The sequence below is a fragment of the Dermacentor silvarum genome, chromosome 6 (genome assembly GCF_013339745.2).
Source record: "Dermacentor silvarum isolate Dsil-2018 chromosome 6, BIME_Dsil_1.4, whole genome shotgun sequence".
In the NCBI taxonomy this organism is placed as follows: domain Eukaryota; kingdom Metazoa; phylum Arthropoda; class Arachnida; order Ixodida; family Ixodidae; genus Dermacentor; species Dermacentor silvarum.
In genome coordinates, this window is record NC_051159.1 from 121,721,338 (window position 1) to 121,742,791 (window position 21,454).

A 21,454-nucleotide genomic window follows, 5' to 3' on the forward strand; every position below is an offset into this window, starting at 1 on the left:
TCAGTTGGAACATGACAGCAGCACACAGCAAGGTGGCTAACAGTGTTTCGTTTTGTGAACGACTATTTTTCTTTGTTAATCGTGCCAGCAATATCTAGACTACGGCTACTGTCCTAAAGGTATTTCAGGAAAGAGGTAATAAACTTGATTTCCCCAGTGAACTGCCAAGCCTGAGATGCTTCACTTTCTAGATCTGTCATTATGCTTTAAACCAGGGTACGTCTTTCGGTTCTATTGCCCTAGATTTGTTAGGCCTTTGTTATATTTCCCTTCGGATTACTTCAAATCATTCCAGAATAATTCAGCAGAATCATTCCCGTAGATAGCAAACCGTTTGTAAACATTCGGGGTAGTGGGTACTGGGCCGTAGAGTTGCGACAAAAAAAAAAAATGTCGCAGTTTCGCCCGAAAGGCGAAGCATCAATTGCGACAGTAAATTAGTAGAGAGCTATACGGAGTAAGGATAGTGGTTTTATCAGCTGTATAAACTTAGACATGCAGCAGCATCAGCAACGCGCAGAACTGTTGTCGACGCCGTCAGTGTTTTGCCCGCGTTCGCACCGAACGCGCGCGGCGTTGGTGACTGTTGCCGGTGCCTCTGGGGGCGGCTCGGAGGCTTTCCACGAGATCAGAATGGGACGGTCGTCGAGCAGCGCCGGAAATCTTAGCCACCTTCTCGCCTCGCAACGTTTTAGGGGCGAAGCTCCTTAGGGCGTGGGTCTGTCCTTCCTCCGTATGTAGCCACCTGTAGTTTTATGAAGTGTTCACTAGATGGCATAAGTGGTAGCCACCTGTAGTTTTATGAAGTGTTCACTAGATGGAGTAAGTCCGTAGCTCTGGTTGGCATGGAGACCGCTATGTATGTATGTATGTATGTATGTATGTATGTATGTATGTATGTATGTATATACATGTATATACGCATATATACATGTATATGTATAATATAACCGGAATCCGACTTCCGCTTCTGTTGCCACTTCCGGTTCCGCTTCCGGTTCCGGAAGCCAGCTTCCGGCTTCCGGAGAACGCTTCCGGCGTTTTTCTCTCTCGTGCGTAGCTAGGTGCGCTGCGTTGCACAAGGGCGTTCGTTCCCGACGCGCGTTCTCTTTCTCTCGTTCCCGACGCGCGCTCTCTTTCTTTCTCGTCCACAGCTAGGGGCGCTGCGGTGCACAAGGGCGTTCGTTCCCGACGAGCGCTCTCTTTATCTCTCGTCCGTAGCTGTGGATTACCAGAATGATCCCCCGGTGCTTCGCCCATTCATCATTATTCACTTCGTGAATATGCTGTGATTTTTTATATAAATACGCATTTGGTGCCGCAGCTAAACGTCGCCTCCCCTCCCTCCCTCCCTCCCTCCCATCCTCCCACGGCATTTAGCGTGATAGAAGAAGTCACGTTTGCTCTCTATATATGGTGATGGTAAAGGAGGAAAGAGACGTTTAATTCTGCAGCCCTTCAGGGAGCACGGCGCAGAACACGCGTTTGCTCTCCGACGTGTGTTCGCTCCCCGTGAAAGCGCGCGTCCCTCGCGCCCTTTCACTCGCACATACAGCGTCCGGAGCGCGGCGACAATTTCATCGCCGTTGACATCATACGGAACCTCACGGCGACGGCGACGACGACGACGCCGACGGCAGAAATCCGCTTTGGAGTGTCCATATAATTGCTGTCGCAATAAAAACATGAAACCCATCTGCAGGACGAACCACAACCACGACTTCTTTCTGGGGTTTTACGTGACAAAACCAGTTCTGATTATGAGGCACACTGTAGTGGAGGGCTCCGGATTAATTTTGACCACCTGGGGTTCTTTAACGTGCACTACAACGCAAGCACACGGGCGTTTTTGCATTTCGCCTCCATCGAAATGCAGCCGCCGCGGCCGGGATTCGATCCCGCGACCTCGTGCTCAGCAGCGCAACGCCTTAGCTGACTGAGTCACCGCGGCGGGTAACCACAACCACGACGAAACGACAAGTAAATCTATAATATAGTCTGTAAGGTTGTGCGGCGTCACGTGGAAACCTACAACAGCAATGTCATAAAGCGCAGCCAGAATTGTTATTGAAGTTTGTTTTCGATCCTTGCGCTAATGATCGCTATTTGGGAATATTTCTTTCACCAGAACAAATGAGAAAGAAATGAGAAAACGCACGTGATAAAGAAAAAAAAAAGAACACTAGCAATATTGTTCACCCCGTACTCATAATGTCCTTAATAAAGAGTTGGGAACAAATGTACCTAACTGTACCGATTCTCCCATAAAGAGCACCATTTGACTTCTTGTGCCAGCCACATAGCTTTCCGGCTTTGTTTTCCGTTTCTCTTCTTTTATTCCCTTTGATCACCTTTTCTTCGACGTTTGGTGTTCCAGCTGCATTTGTTCTGCCTCAGTCATCTGTTTTTTATATATATATACCTTCGTGTGAGTTGCTACATTTTGAGAACCCTCCGCAAACACTTCGTCATTCTTCAGAGCTCTCTGGGAGCGCCTTGGTGAATAGCGCCGATCTTATAATAGCACGTTGTCGGGGCGCAATGAAGAGCAGGACCTCCGTGCTAAAGGCGCTTAGTACTTACACTCTCACCTCCCTCTCCTCTTTTTCTTTTCTCGCCGTTTTCTCGTCGTCGCATTCAGGAGCACGCAAAGTAGAAACGAGTCACGCCATCGCTATACAGAGTCGACGACCACCAACACCGCCATAATGGGGTTCCAGCTCTTGCCGGCCGAGACTACATACTACTAGCGCCCCGGCCCACTTCAGAGTGCGTGCGTGTCACTGGGCAATATATTTTAGGGAACCCTTCCTCCGCTCGCCGCTCCTCGTAATTAAATGCAGCTGCATTACGGCTAGAGGCACGCGCCTGCTCTCCGCTCGCAGGCGCGGGCACGTTAATCAGCGCCCATGGGCGCCGCTTTCGAGTAATGCAAACAAACGCTTGGAAGACCGCGCGCAACACTTCAGGTCGTGGTTCGCAAGCGCACTCGCGTCGTTTACACCGGGCGTGAGCATAATACGGCGTGAGTCCGTGTCATCATCGCGGTGCTGCCCAGGTCGCAACGTGCGCGCAGATTTTCTTTCATTCACTTCGAATGCTCGCCCTCGGCCGACGATTATTATTCGGATGCGTCGACATTAGCGGAATAAACAAAAGGGCATCTTTATCGCCGTCTTGCTTAAGGGTGTATAAACAGGACGGCTTCGCACGATTTCAGAACAAACATTTGCTTTGATGGCATCAGCGCTTTTGCTGCAAGCGGCGTCTGTAGCACCGTCGACAGTTTGTAATAATTCATAGAAGCGGCGGAAATGGTTGACTTTATAGTAGTTTGTCGTCGTTTGTTTCTTTCTTACGGAATAATTCGTCGGCTGTCAGAAAGCAGCTACAGGCACGCTATGACGCCTTGGTTAAGGAAAAAGTTAACTTTTTTTAGCTAGATGTGCTGACACGCGCCGATTGTCTATCTTGCTGCGGTGGCAGTTTTTGCCCCGGCTCACCACTGTTACAAGGTATCACTCAGCGAAAGACGCGACGTGACTGTATGTAATGACATATCATGTAATGGCAATGACAGTACATCTATGACTCAAGACTACAACGTCACAGTATGTAATGTATGCCACCTGCAGTAGTAGTGTGTTTTCTTCATTCGAAGTACATTGCATTTTCAGTCAAAAGATTAACAAGGGACAGGCATCTCATTGTGCTGACTGGCATGTCTGATTTTATTTATACTACAATGCTGCCAACTTGGATGGCGTTTTAGTAATGGACCGGACGACCTCGTGTTGTGTAAAATGGCACCCATGCCTGGATGCACGCGAAGTCGTCTGTAGGTTTGAAAAATAAATGTTTTCTTTGTTTACTGCGATAGCAATTATATGTACACTCTCGGCGAATTTGCACCGTTGTCATCGGAGTCGCCGTGATGTTCCGTACACACACACACACACACACACACACACACACACACACACACACACACACACACACACACACACACACAGACGCTATATGTGTGTATAAACATGGTAGCACAAACACACGTGCGTGCGTGCGTGCGTGCGTGCGTGCGTGCGTGCGTGCGTGCGTGCGTGCGTGCGTGCGTGCGTGCGTGCGTGCGTGCGTGCGTGCGTGCGTGCTACATGTTTATCTACACCATTACTCCGACCCCGTTTTATGGTCTTGACTGCATTATTCCTTACAATTTCTTACATTTGATTCGCACCGTGTGCCTCCCATCGTACATCCTCTCACACAATTCAAAAGTGATAATCGATTAGAGTGCTCAGAATCTGAAAGGGATGCAATTTCACTGGCACTGCTCTTTACCGGCAGTGCAGTGGTGTCTTCCCAAACCATAGAAATGCAGCCAAACCTGATAGAGATTCTTGTCTGCGCTATCGAAACCAGGCACCAAGATATATATTCTTAATTGAATCATATAATCTAGCCATTAACCGCGCAAGTTGAGCGATTCTATTTCAGGGTTTGATCTTATGTCAGCAGTGTGTCAAGTGAACCTGCCGCCAGCTATCCGACGGACGGGTACGAACACTGAAGGCCCGGCGCCACAATCAAAAATGATGATGATGATGAAAACTTTATTTTTTTGCTAGAGGCGCAATAACCCTTAGCCGAAGCGCTTTCCTGGCATAAATCTGACGGGAAACCATCATTGTTTGTCAGTGCAAGCGCACAAACAAACGCCAATGAAGGTGGTATTATTATTATTATTATTATTATTATTATTATTATTATTATTATTATTATTATTATTATTATTATTATTATTATTATTATTATTATTATTATTATTATTATTTGCAAATGCAGGTATTATTCGTTAGCTTGCGCAAATGCACATTCGTGGACCTATCGTGCGATCTTCCATATTTTCCCTCTTTTTTTTTTACCGCGAGAATGGTTAAAAGCTAGAAATTAGGCTTTCTATCTTCGTCTATTGTCGTCATTTCTATCGATCGTGTCGTCGTCTGGCCACCTCCCAATTGTCGGTTTCACCCTCGCCAAACATCGAAGGAAAACCACAACCTCGATTCCCAGTGGTCGTGGTTGTCGCCAAACTAAAGCCCCTTCGGCAATGTGCGGTTGAAAGCCACGCGCGCTAACCAATGCGCTAATGCGCAATGGGGTTAACCATGCAGCCGCATTTTGGAGGCTACCACAAGCAAATCAGTTGTGCTGATGCCCGAAAGGGGTAAGAAATATCGTAAAAGGGAAAATTCGTTCATCCACTACACAGTAGCCGAAGCTACCAAGGAAACTCAATTACCGGTTTCGAAGACCTTGTGCGCTTGTCGAACAAGTTGGTTTTGAGAAGATGGCTGTGTGCGCGGCGAAGAACCTGAGGCTGCCGCCAAAAAAAAATAATATGATTAAAATTCAACTAGGTGAAAATAGCGTTGTCTGTGTTTTGTCTTCTTCTGCTGTTTTCGTCTAGTCGCGCGGCACATTTTCATCACAAATTCGAACCGCCTAGCCCGCCACCAAGCGTTAGCGCAGTGACCTTCAGAGCCAAATAATTTTTTTTCATAACGTTTTCTGAAGCAAAGTGTGTGTATCGAACGAACTCAACTGGCCTACTTCCTAACCCATAACCGTTGTCGGTGTTAATTAAATTATTAAGGGGAGAATTATGGGGAAAGCTGTTTCTAATACAAGAGGGACAATAGGTGGTAAAATGATGATGGAATAGTGGCAGGGTGCCCCGTTTCAACAGTGCCTTTTGCGACACTGGGAAAACTGAAGTGAAACAATGGGAAAGAAAGAGAATGAACCACCACAAGAGAAGCCGCGCATGATGGTTCACCCACGGCTTCTGCCGAACACCGTGGAGCCGTGGTGTTTGGCAAACAATCGTTTGCAAATAAAGTTGTCTCCCTATCTCTATCTCTCTATCTATCTCTCACTGGCTATCTCTATCTACTGTCACTTTATGTTTACCTTTCTCTATACTCTCTCTATAATCTTTTCACTTTGCCTCTATATTAGTCTCTCTCCATCTATTCCTAATCTCTATTCGCCATTATCTCTCTCGCGCTTGTTTCCCATTGTTTATCTTTTTACCTGTCTATCTCTAGCACTATATCTATATTCCCATCTATCTCTGCATCTCTCTCCATCTCTATCCATCACTATCTCTCATCATCTATCTTTCTTTCTCTCTCTCTCTCTCTCTCTCTACCATCAACTTGGTACCTTCCGCTCACTCTCACTCTCTTTCTATTTCTCTGCCCGTCTCAAGCTCTCTTTCTATCTATATCTCTTCCTGTATCGCTATCCCTATCTTATTCGTCTACCACTCGAAGTGAGTACTTCCCACAGCTATTAAGCGAAAAGGATAAAAACAAGTTGCGCCTAGTATCACTGTCGGTGCATTGCATTTTGGCCGAAATGGCTCAAAAAGCACGAACGCCAAACGAGATTCCAATTGCGCTGCAAGGGAGCCAATATTTAAGTAAGCACAACATTGAGTTTCCGATGCTTGAATGTTTTTTTGGAGACGGTGAAGTAAGTGTTCTTTATCGAATTTCACTTAGCAACATGTCAGTAGAGCGCGCCAAGTTTCACGTACATCGTGCGGGAGCAACACGGCTCTTATTCCTACGGAAAACGCCGCTCGAGGCCTTCGATCCTTCAAAGCACTTGTGTCACGTTGTTAAATGTGAACGTTACGGAAACGCCTTTACGAAACGCGCGAAAAATAATGAAAATGATAGGCTTAGCTAATGCCGTCAGAATGCCTAAGGACACGGGAACATCAACTATTTACTTCAAATCTAGTTAGCAACTGCTGCGAAAACGAAATCTTCTCCAAAAGAAATGCTCATGACGTCTTTCGATGCCAAATTTCTTTATCCTATGCATTAGACTTTCGCACCAAAAGGTTTTCTTCAAGTATGCAGAGCCACCTGCTTTTAAACGCAACATTAACAAAAAAGTTAAACAGACACAAGTCCCACAATGAGAGATTTCTAATTCTCGCTTATCTGTCTTCCTAGCGCTCGGAATTCGTTAAAAATCCCGAATATCTGCTCGGTCGCCCGGGGGCAAATGGCTGCAGTCTTTGCTACCATGTGATTGGGAAAACTAAATGCATTGCTACATGCATACAGAAAATGAGACACAGGCCACGAGATTACAGCGACACGGTTTTTCCTCTAATTTCCGCATCAGCACGTGTTAGCTAAGCCACGTTTCACTTCCTTTCCTTTATCTATTTCTCCGTCCCTAATTCATTCTCTCACCTTCACTTCCTTTTCTCTCTTTCTCTCTCTCTCTCTCTCATTCAGCTCCGTCGCATGCGTGCAAGCTGTTACTAATGCCGTGGCTCCACCACTGGCATCGCTAGCAGGCGATGGTGCCTCCGCCTTCGCTGGCCGTTGTTGCCTCAGTCGCAAGCATCGGTACGGAGGAGGCAGCGCGAACAACGAACGCACCACTTCCTGAACGCGTCTTATTAGAAACCACGTCCCCCCGCCCCCTCCCCCGTCAGCTGCCTGCATGTGTTTATCTTCCTCTTTAAACATTGAACGTTGTCCTGATTCGTTCCGTTCTTTCTCTCATCCACCCGCTGCCCGAGTTACGCGCCTGCATTAAATGGGCTGACACGGCGGTTCTGCGCGCGTGATTCTTGAGGCTGCTCTCTTTCTTTTCTTCTCCGGCAATCGTTCTTTTTTTTTTATGGATGCGATTTTCGTGCGGGGGGCCGAGTACGAGGAGGAGGAGCGCATTTCTCAGCGAAAGACGCTCGAAGAGGACCATTAATTTCATTGGGATAAGCAAGGGGCCTCTGCATCGGCGGCAGCGCGCGGTCCCGACTTATGTGCGCTCCTGCATCGGACATGGAACAACTCGATATACTGCCCGCCCGGTCTTTCATTTTTTTTTTTTCTTTATGGCGGGCGAGAGCGAAGCGGGAGGTTGGGGGCGAGCGGGCGTCCGCCGCAGAGCTGCAAGGAGCGTGTTCCGGCATCGAAACAAGCCATTCCCCAAGGCTCTCTCCAAACATGGGACGTTTCTAAATTACCCCCCGATATTGCGTTTGTCGACGCCCCGCCTTCTGCGTGCTCTCGATGACGCAGCCGCTCTTGGCTCGGTCCTTGGCTTGTATTTACGACAGCGTCGTAGCGTCCAGCGTTGTGAACGCTACGACGTACGATTGCCCACTTTCGTCTGTTTCTTGGTTCTTTCTCTCTCTCACACACACACGTTTTCAATTCACGCGCTCAGAAGTATACGCGCGTGCATGCGTGCGTGCGCGCTTGTAATTTCGACGTCGGGCAACTTACTCTGCGAGACATTTTAACGGGTGACACATTCGTTTAGCGATTCCGAGCTCGAGTCGAGCGTCGATATATATATATATATATATATATACCGTCTAACTTGCGTCACTTCTGGTGACATCGGTAAGCGGTTCCGCAGGCGCCCCGTAATTGCGAACTGCTTCGGAATTTAAATTGCCCACTGGTTCATGACTTAACGTTGTTCGACGATGTAAAAAAAAAACATGTAAGAAGTCGAGATTGCAACCGCCTGCCTGCTTCCATCGCTGCTATTCAGGACAATGCAAGCTTCAAAGCAGCCTTCAACAACACATTACGTTAAACTTTATTGCTGCACATGTATGCACGTTACTATAATACGTACCCCTCCTTTCTGTATTGCTTTCGGGCCTGGAAAATATTTAAATAAATAAAATGAATGAATATAACGCAATCAACAACAGTGGAACGTGTCCGCAAAAAAAATAGCATGCACGAGTGCGCGCCAGCAAGTTCAGCAGCGCTTCTTGCCAGATCTATATAGTTTCGCTTTGAGCGAACGGTAATAACGTTGCTTTTCCTAAGAGCACGTCGAGCGCCTGTCAGTATTAATACCGCTAATTGCGTATCGCACAGTCTAGCTTTTCAGAGATGAAAGGAAGTGTCTTTGTTTCCAGATGGTACTGAATAAAAGCAAGAGAGCTGGACAAATATCATTTCTTCGGGCGAGTACACCTATTTCTTCGAATGTTTCAGTGCGTCCTAAATGTCATTGTTAATACAGCTAGCTCTTGTTTAAGATTAGCCATTTCCGAGCACATTTCATTCTTCCTGTGGCTTATTCTTGTCTTAATAGCAGCATTGTTGATAAGCTTTACAAGAACCTAAGGGCACGCGATATTCTGAACATTTCAATACGCACGGAGCACTTACAACGAAGGAATACTGTAAAACCTACAGGCTCTTCTTTTGCGGTTCTACTGGCCACACTGTATTTTCAGTTATTGCATTTGTAATGCAGCTGGTTTCACAGTAAAGACCAGTGACTCAAGAATAGGGCTGCTTCAAATAGATTGTCACTCAGAATTGTGATTGCAATTCAACTAGAACGTAATTGAAAAGCTGGAAAACGCGGAAGACACCAATCTATCCGTTTACCTGGTGAAAACGAAGAGTATGTTTTTCGAACGCGATTCATTTACGAAAGCCCTTTATTGCTAAACGTCGCGATAAGAGAATAAGGAAGGCCTCCCCCCCCCCTCTCCCGCAAGAATTCATGTGCTAGAATCAGCCTTCTGCTGAAGTGCGTCCCACTGTTTGTACACAGACAAAATTCCAAGCCGTACCACAAATCAGACAACCTAGAGATCTCGTTTGAAGCTAACTGCAAAAAAGGGGGTGGAGGGGGGTGTTATAGATTTTAAAAAACACTTGTATTTCACCCCTCCTTACTTGAAATTTCGCTGATATAACACCTGTGTTTTAAACGCAACCTCCGCCCTCTTGTCACCCTCTTAGAAACAACAAAGCATATAGGGAATCCACATTCCGGGAAATGTCGATAAAATCCGCTTAGGCAAGCCGCAATCCGTGGGATTTCAGTGAAATCCACACAAATGCGACTGTAGAATTTCCTCTGCTTTGAGCACTCAAGCCAGAGAAAGCAAAAGTTAGTTGGATAATGGGAGGACAATTTGATTCAGTGGTCTCCTCGGCCATTCTGCGGGCGTTCGGACAATTGAGCCATTCTCCCGCTGCTGACCACGGGTGTTAGGTTGTTCTATATGAAAAATATCCGCAGCGCAGCCTCGGAGAGCAGTGCTGCGTTACTTCAGTTTGTTTTGGTTTTTTTCCCTTGTCAACGCAGATTCACGATATATTTCTCGGCCGAAATAGGCGCTCAAGTTATCGCACTGTTCACCAGTGCTCTTGTACCATTTGCTGCAAATGTTGCGACAGCTATCGAAATATATAAGGCGTGCTCCTCCGACATCCTCTGTTGTCCTCCGACCAATGCCTAAGTTCTGTCCTGGTGCAGTGTTCTCGGGCAATTGCTTTTGGAGATACTGTCCCTTTCGCGAGATTTTGCGTGACCCGGCACCGGACACGTCGGCGCAATACGGCAGACAGAGTTTTTGATGGTATGCTAAGCTCGTTCTGTTCGCACAGTGGCAGGAAAGCTGTCGGCCGTATACACATCGATGCGTCTAGTGCCGAATCACGTGTAAGGGATAGCGTCTCCTATGAAGTAATTGCCCGAGCAGCGCTGGCCCGAGAATAACGCCCCTGCTCCAGCCGCATACATTCGTCACCAGCTGCGAACATGTAAAAGCCTTCTTGCGACGCGTCCCCACCAACATCGCCGTGAGGGCGTCAGCCCTAATAGACCGCAGCATTCTCACAACTGAACACACCGACCGCCAAATCACTCCCTCCAGGATTCCGTTCTGGAAGTCACGTTTTGGTGGTGGTGGTGGTGGTGAATTGTAGCAACAGGCGGTCTTAGCCTGGCGACCACAGAAAGTGTTCAATGTCTCCTGTCTCGTCGCATGCCGTACAGTTCGGAGAATTGATTCGCCCCGTCTTAAATAACCAGACCGGTGTACTAGCGGATCCTGTCTTTATTCGATATAAAAGTGAGGCTTCCTCTCGGTGAAATCTCTTGGTTACGCAGGGCATATGTGGTAGAATCCAAAGCGACCCAAAGTGATTTCAAACGTCAGATTTTTTAACTTTATTACACTTTGGGGCCTTGATTTTGGGAGGATGATAGAGCGCTGCGTATGCAAGTGCGGTAGCTTTTTCGTTGCCAGACATATCAATGTGGGAGGGAATCCACTGAAACTTTACTGTGAAGCCTTTGCTGTCGAGTTCTTTCACGAGGGCTAGTGACTTGCGCGGGAACTTGATAAATGGCAGACCGCGGTAGAGTTGTTTTAACGTGGCCGTTGAGTCTGTAAGGTCAACCACAGTGGGCGGAAGCAAAGTCTTTAGTTTGCGCAGAGCAGCTGCTAATGTCACGCCTTCCACAACTGTCGACGAGGCTATACAGTCCAGACGGCCAGGCCATGTATATCTTAGAAGAGGAATATGGAATGCAGCTTCACAGCGGTCTTCGTCTAATTTAACAAAGCCATCTGTGTATACTTGTAGGTGATTCGGGTAAGTCGTGTTCAAATGTTCCAGGACTAGTGACTTGGCTTCTGCAGATAGAATGCAGCTATTTGAGTGCAATCGTGGTACACTTAAGTTGCATGTGATGTCCACGAATGTCCAGGGCGGCCCTATCTTCTCCCTCTGTCTCGAGCAGCGAAATCGTAAGACTCAAAGCGTGTTCAGCTCTGCATAAAAATGTGAGCGCGGATTGTTTAACCTATACGGCTCAAGAGGGCTTTGCGGGGCGAAGACACACTCAAACGTAATAGCTGGGTGATGAGAGTCTGGGAAGCCAGAAGTCACTGAGGGCATTATTCAGATTCATAGAGCACTTTCTTTTTTCGATGCCGGCTGAGGGACTCCAAGGCACAGCCTCTGTGGATGGCTTCTAAGCGCTCGTATTGACTATCTGAGGGTGACATCAGAGGCAGGTGGTATAGCATCCGGCTGGTAACCAACGCTGTGTGTAGCCGTAGCATCGACGTCGGGTGGTTGCCCCAGCGTATGCCAGCGACTCGCTTGAGCACAGGTAGCCTCTGTGACGATGACGCCACAACGTGGCCAACAGTGCGGCGCCAGAGTAGCCTGTGGTCCAAGGTAACGTCAAGAAATCGGACGTTGGCGACTTGTCGAATCTGGTATCTGTCCATATTCAGCTTCAAGCGTGTAGGTTTTCTTTTCACTCCAGGAAATAGTACGAATGATGATTTCTCTGCTGACAGTGAAAAGCCAAGCGTTGCCAAGTGGCCCTGAATGGCATTTACAGTGAGGCTTACGACTACGTGTCTCAAACAGCCATCATCAGCCAGTTACAAGTTATAGGAGTCGCGGGTCATCTCTTGCATATATATATATATATATATATATATATATATATATATATATATATAGGGTGTTTCAGCGAACACTTTCAAAAATTCTTAAAGTTAGCAGATAGCACAATTGTAGTAAATGAGCTGGTCTACTCGAAGCGACGGACATTACTTGCACAAGAAATTGAAATGCATAATCGAATAATTAACAAACAATACTAAGCTTTTACCCATTTACATGATGGCCCATATTGCAATTTACAATTTGTAGCCGTGGAGTTCGCAAGGCGGATCCACTTGGAACGAATTCTCGGGATGACACCAGTTTCGAGATATTAATTCCCGAACTTTGCGGAGAAATGCATTAGCGTTCCAGTTAGTTTCTTAACAAAACGTCGCTTTATGCATTGAAGCACAAAATTAACCGTAACGCCAATGCATTTCTCCACAAAGTTCAGGAATTAATATCTAGAAACTGGTGCCATCCTGAGAGTTAATTCCAAGTGGATCCACCTTGCGAACTCCACGGCTACAATTTGCAAATTGCCATATGGACCATTAGGTAATTAGTTAAACACTTGATTTGCGAATTTTTGTTAATTAGTCGATTATGCATTGCAATTTTTTGTGCAAGTAATGTTTGCCTCTACGAGTAGACCAGTTCATTAAATAGAATTGGGCTATCTGCCCCAGGGAACCTTAAATAAATTTCAAAAGTGTTCGCGGAAACAGCCTGTATATATATATATCCAACTCTGGCTAACGCCGACTACAATTTCTTGATTTGGCTGAAAGTTGATTATTTCAGTCTAGCCTTTCTAGAAAACACAGAAAATAACTCATTTTTCTATAGAAGGAGCAGCAGTAGTAGCACGAAAGAAGAAAGGCAAAGAAACGAAAGTTATATTTCTTGGAGGTGGGCAGTTCAGGCACGTAGGATTGCAGCATGAAGAGACCTTGTAGTTTTGTACTAGTCGATCTTTGATGGCGTAGGACTTGTCATGGGCTGGTAGGGGTGTGTGAATATTCAGAACTTTCTAATGGCAAATTGATTATCATCTGATTAACATGATGCTTTCTTAAAGCTGTTTGCCTTGTCCAGACGTATGCGTTCTCGGCTGCCACCTGAACAAATCATTCTGGCAGCTAAGCCGAAACGGGAAACTGCAGATTCTCTCCTAGGCTTTCTCCACCGTAGCTACGCAGCTATTATACGCCGGCTCTCCTTCACATCATAAACAAGTTTGTCCGCTGACGCTTTGAAAATTTCTGGTCTCGCGCAACCACTCTTTTACTGACCTTCGCTGTGAAGGGGCGTTGCATCGACCAGATTTCAAGAAAGGATCGTGAGGATGATTAATGGCTTGCATGGTAGTCCGCGTGAACTTCGCCTTTCAAGAGGCTCGGTCGCGCCCACAACTCGCTTGGTAAAGGAGGGATGTAAAGATCACGAAATCCTTTCATACGCTCACAAAGCTTTGGTTGTGGGAGAGTAGGCGAGATTGCGTCATTGTGCTCGCTTCTGACCCCATGAGACTTAAAGAGCGCGCTTTATCGTTTTTCAGTTGTTGTTCTTTAAATCACTACACACTACCAACTTCCTCTCCCTTGACTGAGTTCCTATGGAGTCAAAAGTTCCTCTTCTTTTTTTTTTTCTTTTTTTTTTTTTTTTGCTGTATTCTTCACTGGGCTACTCTTGTCTTCTGCACTTTTTGTTTGGAGTTACCCGGGTTTGGTGCGAACGCTTCCATATATATTTAGATAACACTGCCTTCTCAGTAAAATTTCAGCTGCATAAAGTCTTGCTGGTCGACAGGCCGCCGACCAGGTTATACCGAAGATGGCTTGACTTGCTATATGTTTCTCTCGTATTACCGCTCCAAGTGTGCATTGGTATTATACGAAATGTACCAAAGTATTCCTAGTAGCATATCACCTTGCCAACTTTAATATAAAATACTGCGTGCATACTTTGTAAACAATCTAAGAAAAATCATCAGTTGAATATATGCCATTTGTTATTAACACCTTAAAGTAATCGCGTGAATTCATGTTATTTGCAACCCCCGCTCAGTGAACAAAGAACAGTAACTCTCAAATTCGGCGGTGGCTGTCTGACCAAACTAACAGGCAGGACGATTCATAAAAATACACTTTGCAGTTTTGAAACCATTTCGTTCCATCAACAACACTTTTCCGCAGTCTCAACTCTCGGGGGAAAAAAGTGCAGTCAGCGTACCGAAGAACAGGATAAAAGTACGTAAAGGTGGCAAAACGTCAAATGCTATCTCTTGTGTACTGAACACGGCGTAGGAAATCCATCAGCATCATTATTAAGGCTACATCCACTAGCCTGCAAGCGCTGATGGCAATAACTTTATTAAGTGTTATTTTACTATAGCCACATAACGAGCTTCGCGTTCTCGGCAGTAGTGGACCGTCACATAGAGAGTTCCCGTAATTCCAACATGACACTGTGGCACGCAATCACGCACAAAATTAATTTATTATTATTTCTTGCACTACTTTGACTGACGTCATAAAAGTTTGTAGAAGCTGGGTCTTGACACGCTTGCGAGTTTTGTTGCTCATAAAGCGTCATAAAACTTGGTAAAATGCTCGCTGTCGTAACGACTCGTTATACATAATGTTTGTTTCTAAAACGAAAGCCAGAAGCAAAAATTTTTTTTCATTAAATTATAGGGTTTTCCGTTCCAAAACCACGATCTGATTATGAGGCACGCCGTAATGCGGGACTCCGGAAGTTTGGACCACCTGGGGTTCTTTAACGTGCACCTAAATCTAAGTACATGGTTGTTTTCGCATTTCGCCCCCCATCGAAATGCGGCCACCGTGGCCAGGATTCGATCCCGCGATCTCATGCTCAGCAGCCCACCACCATAGCCATTGAGCAACCACGGCGGGTGAAAGCCAGAAGCAAGTCTAGTATGCTCGTATCCATAAAGAATACTAGAAGCATTGCCTTTTTCTTACGCACATTGATAACACCGAATGTGCCTTTTTTTGCGCATTACTAGCGTTTCAAGAAATTCCAGCTATCTTCTTCCACAAACCCAGAACTAAAGCGCTAAAGTAAAAACGTTAAATCACAATTTTCTTTAGCATGGCTTCAAATTACGCTTACTATTTGGAGAAAGAGACAAAAGGGAAGTAAAAAAAGGGAGTCAGTATAAGGACAGGCTGGCTGCCCTGTGCTGTGGAAAGGGTTAAATGCTGCAGTATCCTTACCACTCAAAACAAAGCTGTAATCCGGACATCTCTGTCCTCAACTCGTCGTGATCAGACAGGGTTCAACACACAGTCTGATGTCAAGCGTGCCGGCCCGGCTTTGGTATTCGTGGCCACAGCGGCACCAGAACGATGCGAAAGCAAACGTGATCGTGCATATTTCAACCTCAACGCACCTGGTGGAAGTGTTGGCCGCGGATATTTTCATTAATCCTTCCCTAAGTCCCCACATGTGTGCGTAGGAATAAATTGAAAAATGTCGCTCAGACATACATCTGGCGAATTCCGACAAGCTAGCCCCCAATATTTTGCCATTTATGAGACATGATGCAGTGAGCATACTGAAACTAAAATGTGCTCTTAGCAGCAAACTTTATGTATCTTATAGAACGATTTACATCGTTGAGCGAGTTTTAATTGCTCCGTCAACACGCTAGAAGCCATGATAATTGTATGCCCCATGAAGTTTTCGAAACAGGTCTTGTTCGTCACAAGCGAAGGTGTTTGCCATTTTCTTATCTTCTCTATGCTGGTTGGTGCTTAGCTCTTTGAGTAAATCACTGCCAACATCCCGAGGTGGAAGAGGAGCTTCGTGTACACGGTCAGTGGAATCCAATGGAATTCCGACTGAGCGATCATTGCTACAGTCGTAGTACCATGGCTGCTGTTTGAAAACAGATACACATAACCATCAAAATATTAGCGTGCCATATACAGGGTGTTCAAAATTAAGCTTTACGGAATTTGCGGAGATATGCGCCATCTAACTCGCCGTAAAAATGCACTGTTGTTCCACTTACGTTTTTACCAAAATGCTGTTTTGTACACTGAAGCGTAAAAGTAACCGGAACGCCCATGTATTTCGTCCCACATTTTGGGAAATAATATCTCGAAGCTGGTGTAATTATGGAAATTCATTTCAAGTGGATGCGTCTTGCAAACTCACCGGCTAAAATTCATAAATTGCAATATGTGTCGCAAAGTAATTAACTAAGAAGTTAATTAGTGAGTTTTTGGGAATCAGTTGAATATGTGTTTCAATTTCTCGTGCTACTAATGTATGCCTCTTCGAATAACCCAGCTCAACAATAAGAATTATGCTACCTACCACAAGCGATTTATAAAAATTCCGTAAAACCTAATTTTAAACACCCGGTAAAATCATTCCTACAGGCCAGATAAAAAGTCTTATTGTAGGCACACCGCTGGATCACATTGGCCCAACGTTTGAACAATTTTGGACCGACGTAGGGCCTGTTTGCAGTGCTAGTAAGGATGTTGTGATTTCAGTTGTTTTACGCCAAGAATTGCGTTCGTTACCAATCTGCGTCAGATAAGAACTCTGCCTACTTTCTCTCTTTGATGCCACGCAGCTCCTCCCGCTCGGAGCAGTCCGCAGGGCCTGGGCCCCCGACTTCTGGAACCCCTGCTCTCGGAGCTGCGCTTCTCCAACACGACGGGTGCATCGCTCAACTGTGCCGCCGCGGGCCAGCCTCCACCGAGGGTCACGTGGTTGCGCGAGGGTGTCGAGGTGGAGCCACTCGAAGGACTTCTGCTCCTGCTTCCCAACGGCACGCTGCGATTCCCACCCTTCGCAGCGTCACAGTTTCGCCAGGAGGTGCACGGCACCACCTACCGGTGCAGAGCTGAAAACATTTTCGGGGCCGTCATAAGCACGGAAGTGCGTGTGCGAGCAGGTTTGTGGTGATTCGTCGCTTTGGCTTTGGGGACGTAGGTTCGCTGGCGCGAAACCGGCGTGGCCATGTCGAGTCACAAGTCGGGCTCGGATAGTCCCACATTACGTTATTTCTAACTGTCTGAGACCTCAGTGGTAACGAACGTTGAGGCGAGACAAAAACAAAGCCAGGTCTACGCTGCTGACGGCGAACCACCTGGTGTACCGGTCCACGTGCACATGCAGCTTGAGACAAATCGGGCTAAGCAAACCTGTCCATGTAGGCCATTCTGACCCTGCCCAACTGAAAAAAGCCCGATATAGCTAGCGCTTACATGATACCTACAGGCTAATTTCATTCCGAAAAAACGCCTAAGCCTGCTTTCATAGAGTTGGTCAATATATCAGTCCTCGCCGTACACGTAACAACTAATTTAGAAAGTGCAGCGTCACTATTTCTGGTAACTCGTGTTCTGGCAAACTAATTCCTGTTTCAGCTCAAGCGACGCCGATGGCGTACTTTGCAGGCTATCACCTTTAGTTTAACGTGAGGTCATCGCTGTGGCATAAATGATTTACTTAAACTACTAACTAATAGCAACGTATGTAGCAGTTATTATTAACAGGATGCTGATATACAGACGTCCGAAAAGTGATCAGGCAGTGGCAGTAGCGGCAGCACAGGATTCCAAATTCTCATATATGTAGCAAAATTTGCTATAGAGCGAAGACCACAAAAACGACCCAAGAAGAGGTGAACTGAAAACGAGCGCGTCATGCGGGAACGTAACAGCCGTCTGCGTTTATCGAGTGTCTGGAAGATAGTCCCCTGCTGCTTTATACGCTCGGATCACGATGGGGTGAGAAATGGCCCTGCCACCAGAACTTTGAGCGCATTGGTGTAGTACGATAGGAGGCGAAAGTATTGCCACGAGAGATCGGCGCGCACATAGCGAGCTCACGTTCCACATTCTCCTCTTCCTTTCTCTGTCCTACCTTTCCGTGCAGCACGAACGCCAACTACCCATTTGTACAAGGCGGTCGGGCGTTGCATGCTTACCGATAGCTACAAGATCGACGATCGAAAGAGGATCCTGCCGATTCGACGGGTTTCTCTTTCTTTTTTTAGACATTCTTATGTGCCGCCCTTAACCGGGCGTCTTTCGCTGTTGAAACGGTGCTTTACGAGTATCAAAGCACGTACCAGTTGTTGCTTTTGGACCAACATCGGCAGACCGGGCTCCGTGAGCTGTGAAGCTGTTAGCAATGAGAACCAGGCTGTGGCAGTTCGCGTGCGGCCTGGTTACCAGAAAGAAGGACAACGCTTGCGAAAAATGGAGTCGAAGAAAGTAAAAAGTAAAAAATGTGTGGCTCCACTGATGCCAGAAACGAGGTCGAGAATATCACGCTATTGTGACTATTGGCTTAAGTGTTCGAACGCTAAGTTTACTTTGTTAGCTTTACCTTAGAGAAAAACGTTTTTCTCTCTAGCAGCTAATTGAGAGAGAGTGAGAGAGAGAGAAAGTCAAAGGAAAGACAGGGAGATTAAGCAAAGAATCTCTCCGGTTGGCTACCCTTCTACCGGGGGAGGGGAAAGGGATACGATGATAAGAGAAAAATAATACTAAAAAGAAAGGCAACCAACTGAAACTCCACCAATGCGAACACGATCACTCCAAGCATAATACGGCAGGACGCCGTTGCCTACAGAAAGAGCCTTGGTTTTACCACCCTAGTAAAACGTGTAACGCTATGCATTCATACTTTGTCGCAAGGGTCGCATAACCATGTAAGCCTCGCAATCTAGTAACCATTAACAACAAGTGTCATTGCTAGATGTAAATGGCAACAGAATACCTATTTTCCAACCTAGAACAAGCAAAAAAGAAAAAGACGCCACACCGTCCAAGTTCATAACCACCCTGTTTTCAGTGTTTTCCAGCATTACTCTGTATAGTTTATAGCAACAGCCCATGACAGGCAAATAAATTAAACTGCGTGGTTTAACGTAACGAAACTGCACAATGAGCGGTTACGAGGGACGCCGTGGTGGCGATGGGGCGATGGGTTCCTGAATAATTTCGACCATCTGGGTTTCTGTAGTGTGCACTTAAAGCACGGTACACAAGTGTTTTAATATTCCGCCCCCATGGAAAGACGCCCGCCGTGGCCAACATCGAACCCGTGACCATCAGCTCAGCAGTGCAGCTCCGTAGCCATGGAGCTAACACAGGGCATATTTGTTCCAACAAGGGGGTTCAATCATATGTGGGGTGGCGAAGGGGTGAAAACTCTTCATCACCATTGCGCACATTGTTATTGTGCTCGCAATGATGGTCGTTTAAGCGCTTGTTCTTGTCTGCTCTCCGGTCTATGTCCTCGTCCGAAGTCGCGCGGTTACACTTTGAATTACCCTCAGAAGTGAGCGGCTGGAGAGAGAGACAGAGATGTTAACCTGAGGTGAAAGAGACAGAAAAATTAGATGAGAAATGAGGGAAGGTTAACCGGAAGGAAAATATCCTACCTGCTGTTCGGTATCCTGCACCGGGTGAGGGGTAAAAAGGTACAAAGGATCAGAAAGAAGAATTAATTAATTAATTATTAATTCATGATTAATGAATAAATAATTAATTATAAATTAATAATGAAACTTTATTGATATTTAAAGGTGTTTCTAGGTTAGGAACCCTCAGTCCAGGGCTCAGATATATCCGCCGGTGAACGTTTACAGGTACTTTCGGACGTAGTCCACCAGGTAGCGTTCGTCGGGCCGTGCTTTGGCGACACCACACTAGGTACGGAGGAGCAATATAAGACTGTGTTGGCGCTGTCACACAGTCTATTAAGGCGCCACATCGTCACGCATAGTGTCAGGTACATAGACACAGAGGATGGAATTTCTTAACATGCACGTGGGTCGGAGAAAAGTCAGGGTGTTCGTCTCCAAAATTCAATAGGATACAATATTCATTTAGGCAATAAGAAATAAAACGTACTGTCGATTGTCAAGGGTCCTGGTGAAAAAGCAATGAAATGCCATAAAAATCCCCAGTTCCCCTTATTCTCCTCCCCCTCTGCTTTGGCACAACACTCAGTGTGCGTAAATAAAGTCAACACGAGAATGTACGATAATGTGCGCATTGAACAAACTAAAAGTCTGAGCGGCGCGTAATATATATGTCAAGCTACCTGGCAAGTATACCTGGCATAAAATACATAACAAAAACAATCTATAAAGTATTGCAAAAGCAGAAAACAATCTGAACTCGATAGTGATAACAATGCATGTGTATATAGTGTTGCTTGAGAGAATTTATTCCGCATTTCACTATTGCATACCGGATCATTACTGAATAGAAAGAAGATATATATGTTAATTTTTCTTCAGGACACTCTCCTCAGTAACTGACATAACAGGATTGTGTTTAAAAATGAACACCAGACGTTTATGTCATGTCAATTATTGTTTTGGAACGCGCAATTTTTTTTTTTGTGCTTCAAGCACCAAAAACTAACACCCAAACCAAGTACGGGAAGATACTTTATCAGCGATTTGCTTTTTGTGGACGTACATACATAGTTAGCTCCTTTTACTCTATTAACGTGCCAGATTGCTCTGCCTAACGCTTTTTTTTTCTTTTTTTGTCACAGGCCCTACTGTTGTTATGGCGACCACGCCTTACTCGACAGCTCTTGGTATCAATCGTATTGCATGCGATGACAAAAGAAGAATTCATTTGACTGCTGTATAGCGCATAAATCCATAAATTTTGGTAATGTACTAATAGAGTCCATGACAACCTTTCTCGGATTTTTGGTGCATTCCTTCTCGGCATCTATGCAGTTTTTGCATGTGACATATATAGATGTAATTTAGTAGTTGCCCCAGCGCTTAACGCAAGCCGACATAAAATATATTAACGTATAGTCGTTAGCACTCTGACGAAGTCCATGGACAAGGAAACACCTCCAGAACTCTAAAGCTTGATTTCTAGTATAGGAACTGCGAAATGGTTTCGTACCAGGTGGACCCAAGTCCCACAGTGAGCTTGTCAGTCGCTGCACGCCATCGGTGCTACTTCTCCCACTAACAGAACGAAACTTCAAATATTTCCTTTGTCAAGAAAGCTCGGGTCAACTATGTAGACGCATTGGCCACGGTAAAATTAATGCAAGTCACGCTACAACGCTGCTGAAGTTGAATGTCTTGAATCATTGGGCTATCGACGACGTTGCAGAGGGTTGGGGCCGGCCGTATGTTTTCTACA

At 45.8% G+C, this 21,454-nt stretch overlaps 1 protein-coding gene across 1 annotated transcript in view; it reads left to right on the top strand.

The window, feature by feature from the left end:
- The window catches only part of LOC119456860 (Down syndrome cell adhesion molecule-like protein Dscam2), a 197,658-nt gene that overhangs the window by 17,068 nt on the left and 159,136 nt on the right, over window positions 1–21,454 (top strand). Inside the window, exon 2 of the mRNA XM_037718677.2 lies at window positions 16,885–17,208. Coding sequence (XP_037574605.1) covers window positions 16,885–17,208 — 324 coding nt within the window. The remainder of the gene's footprint in view (window positions 1–16,884; window positions 17,209–21,454) is intronic.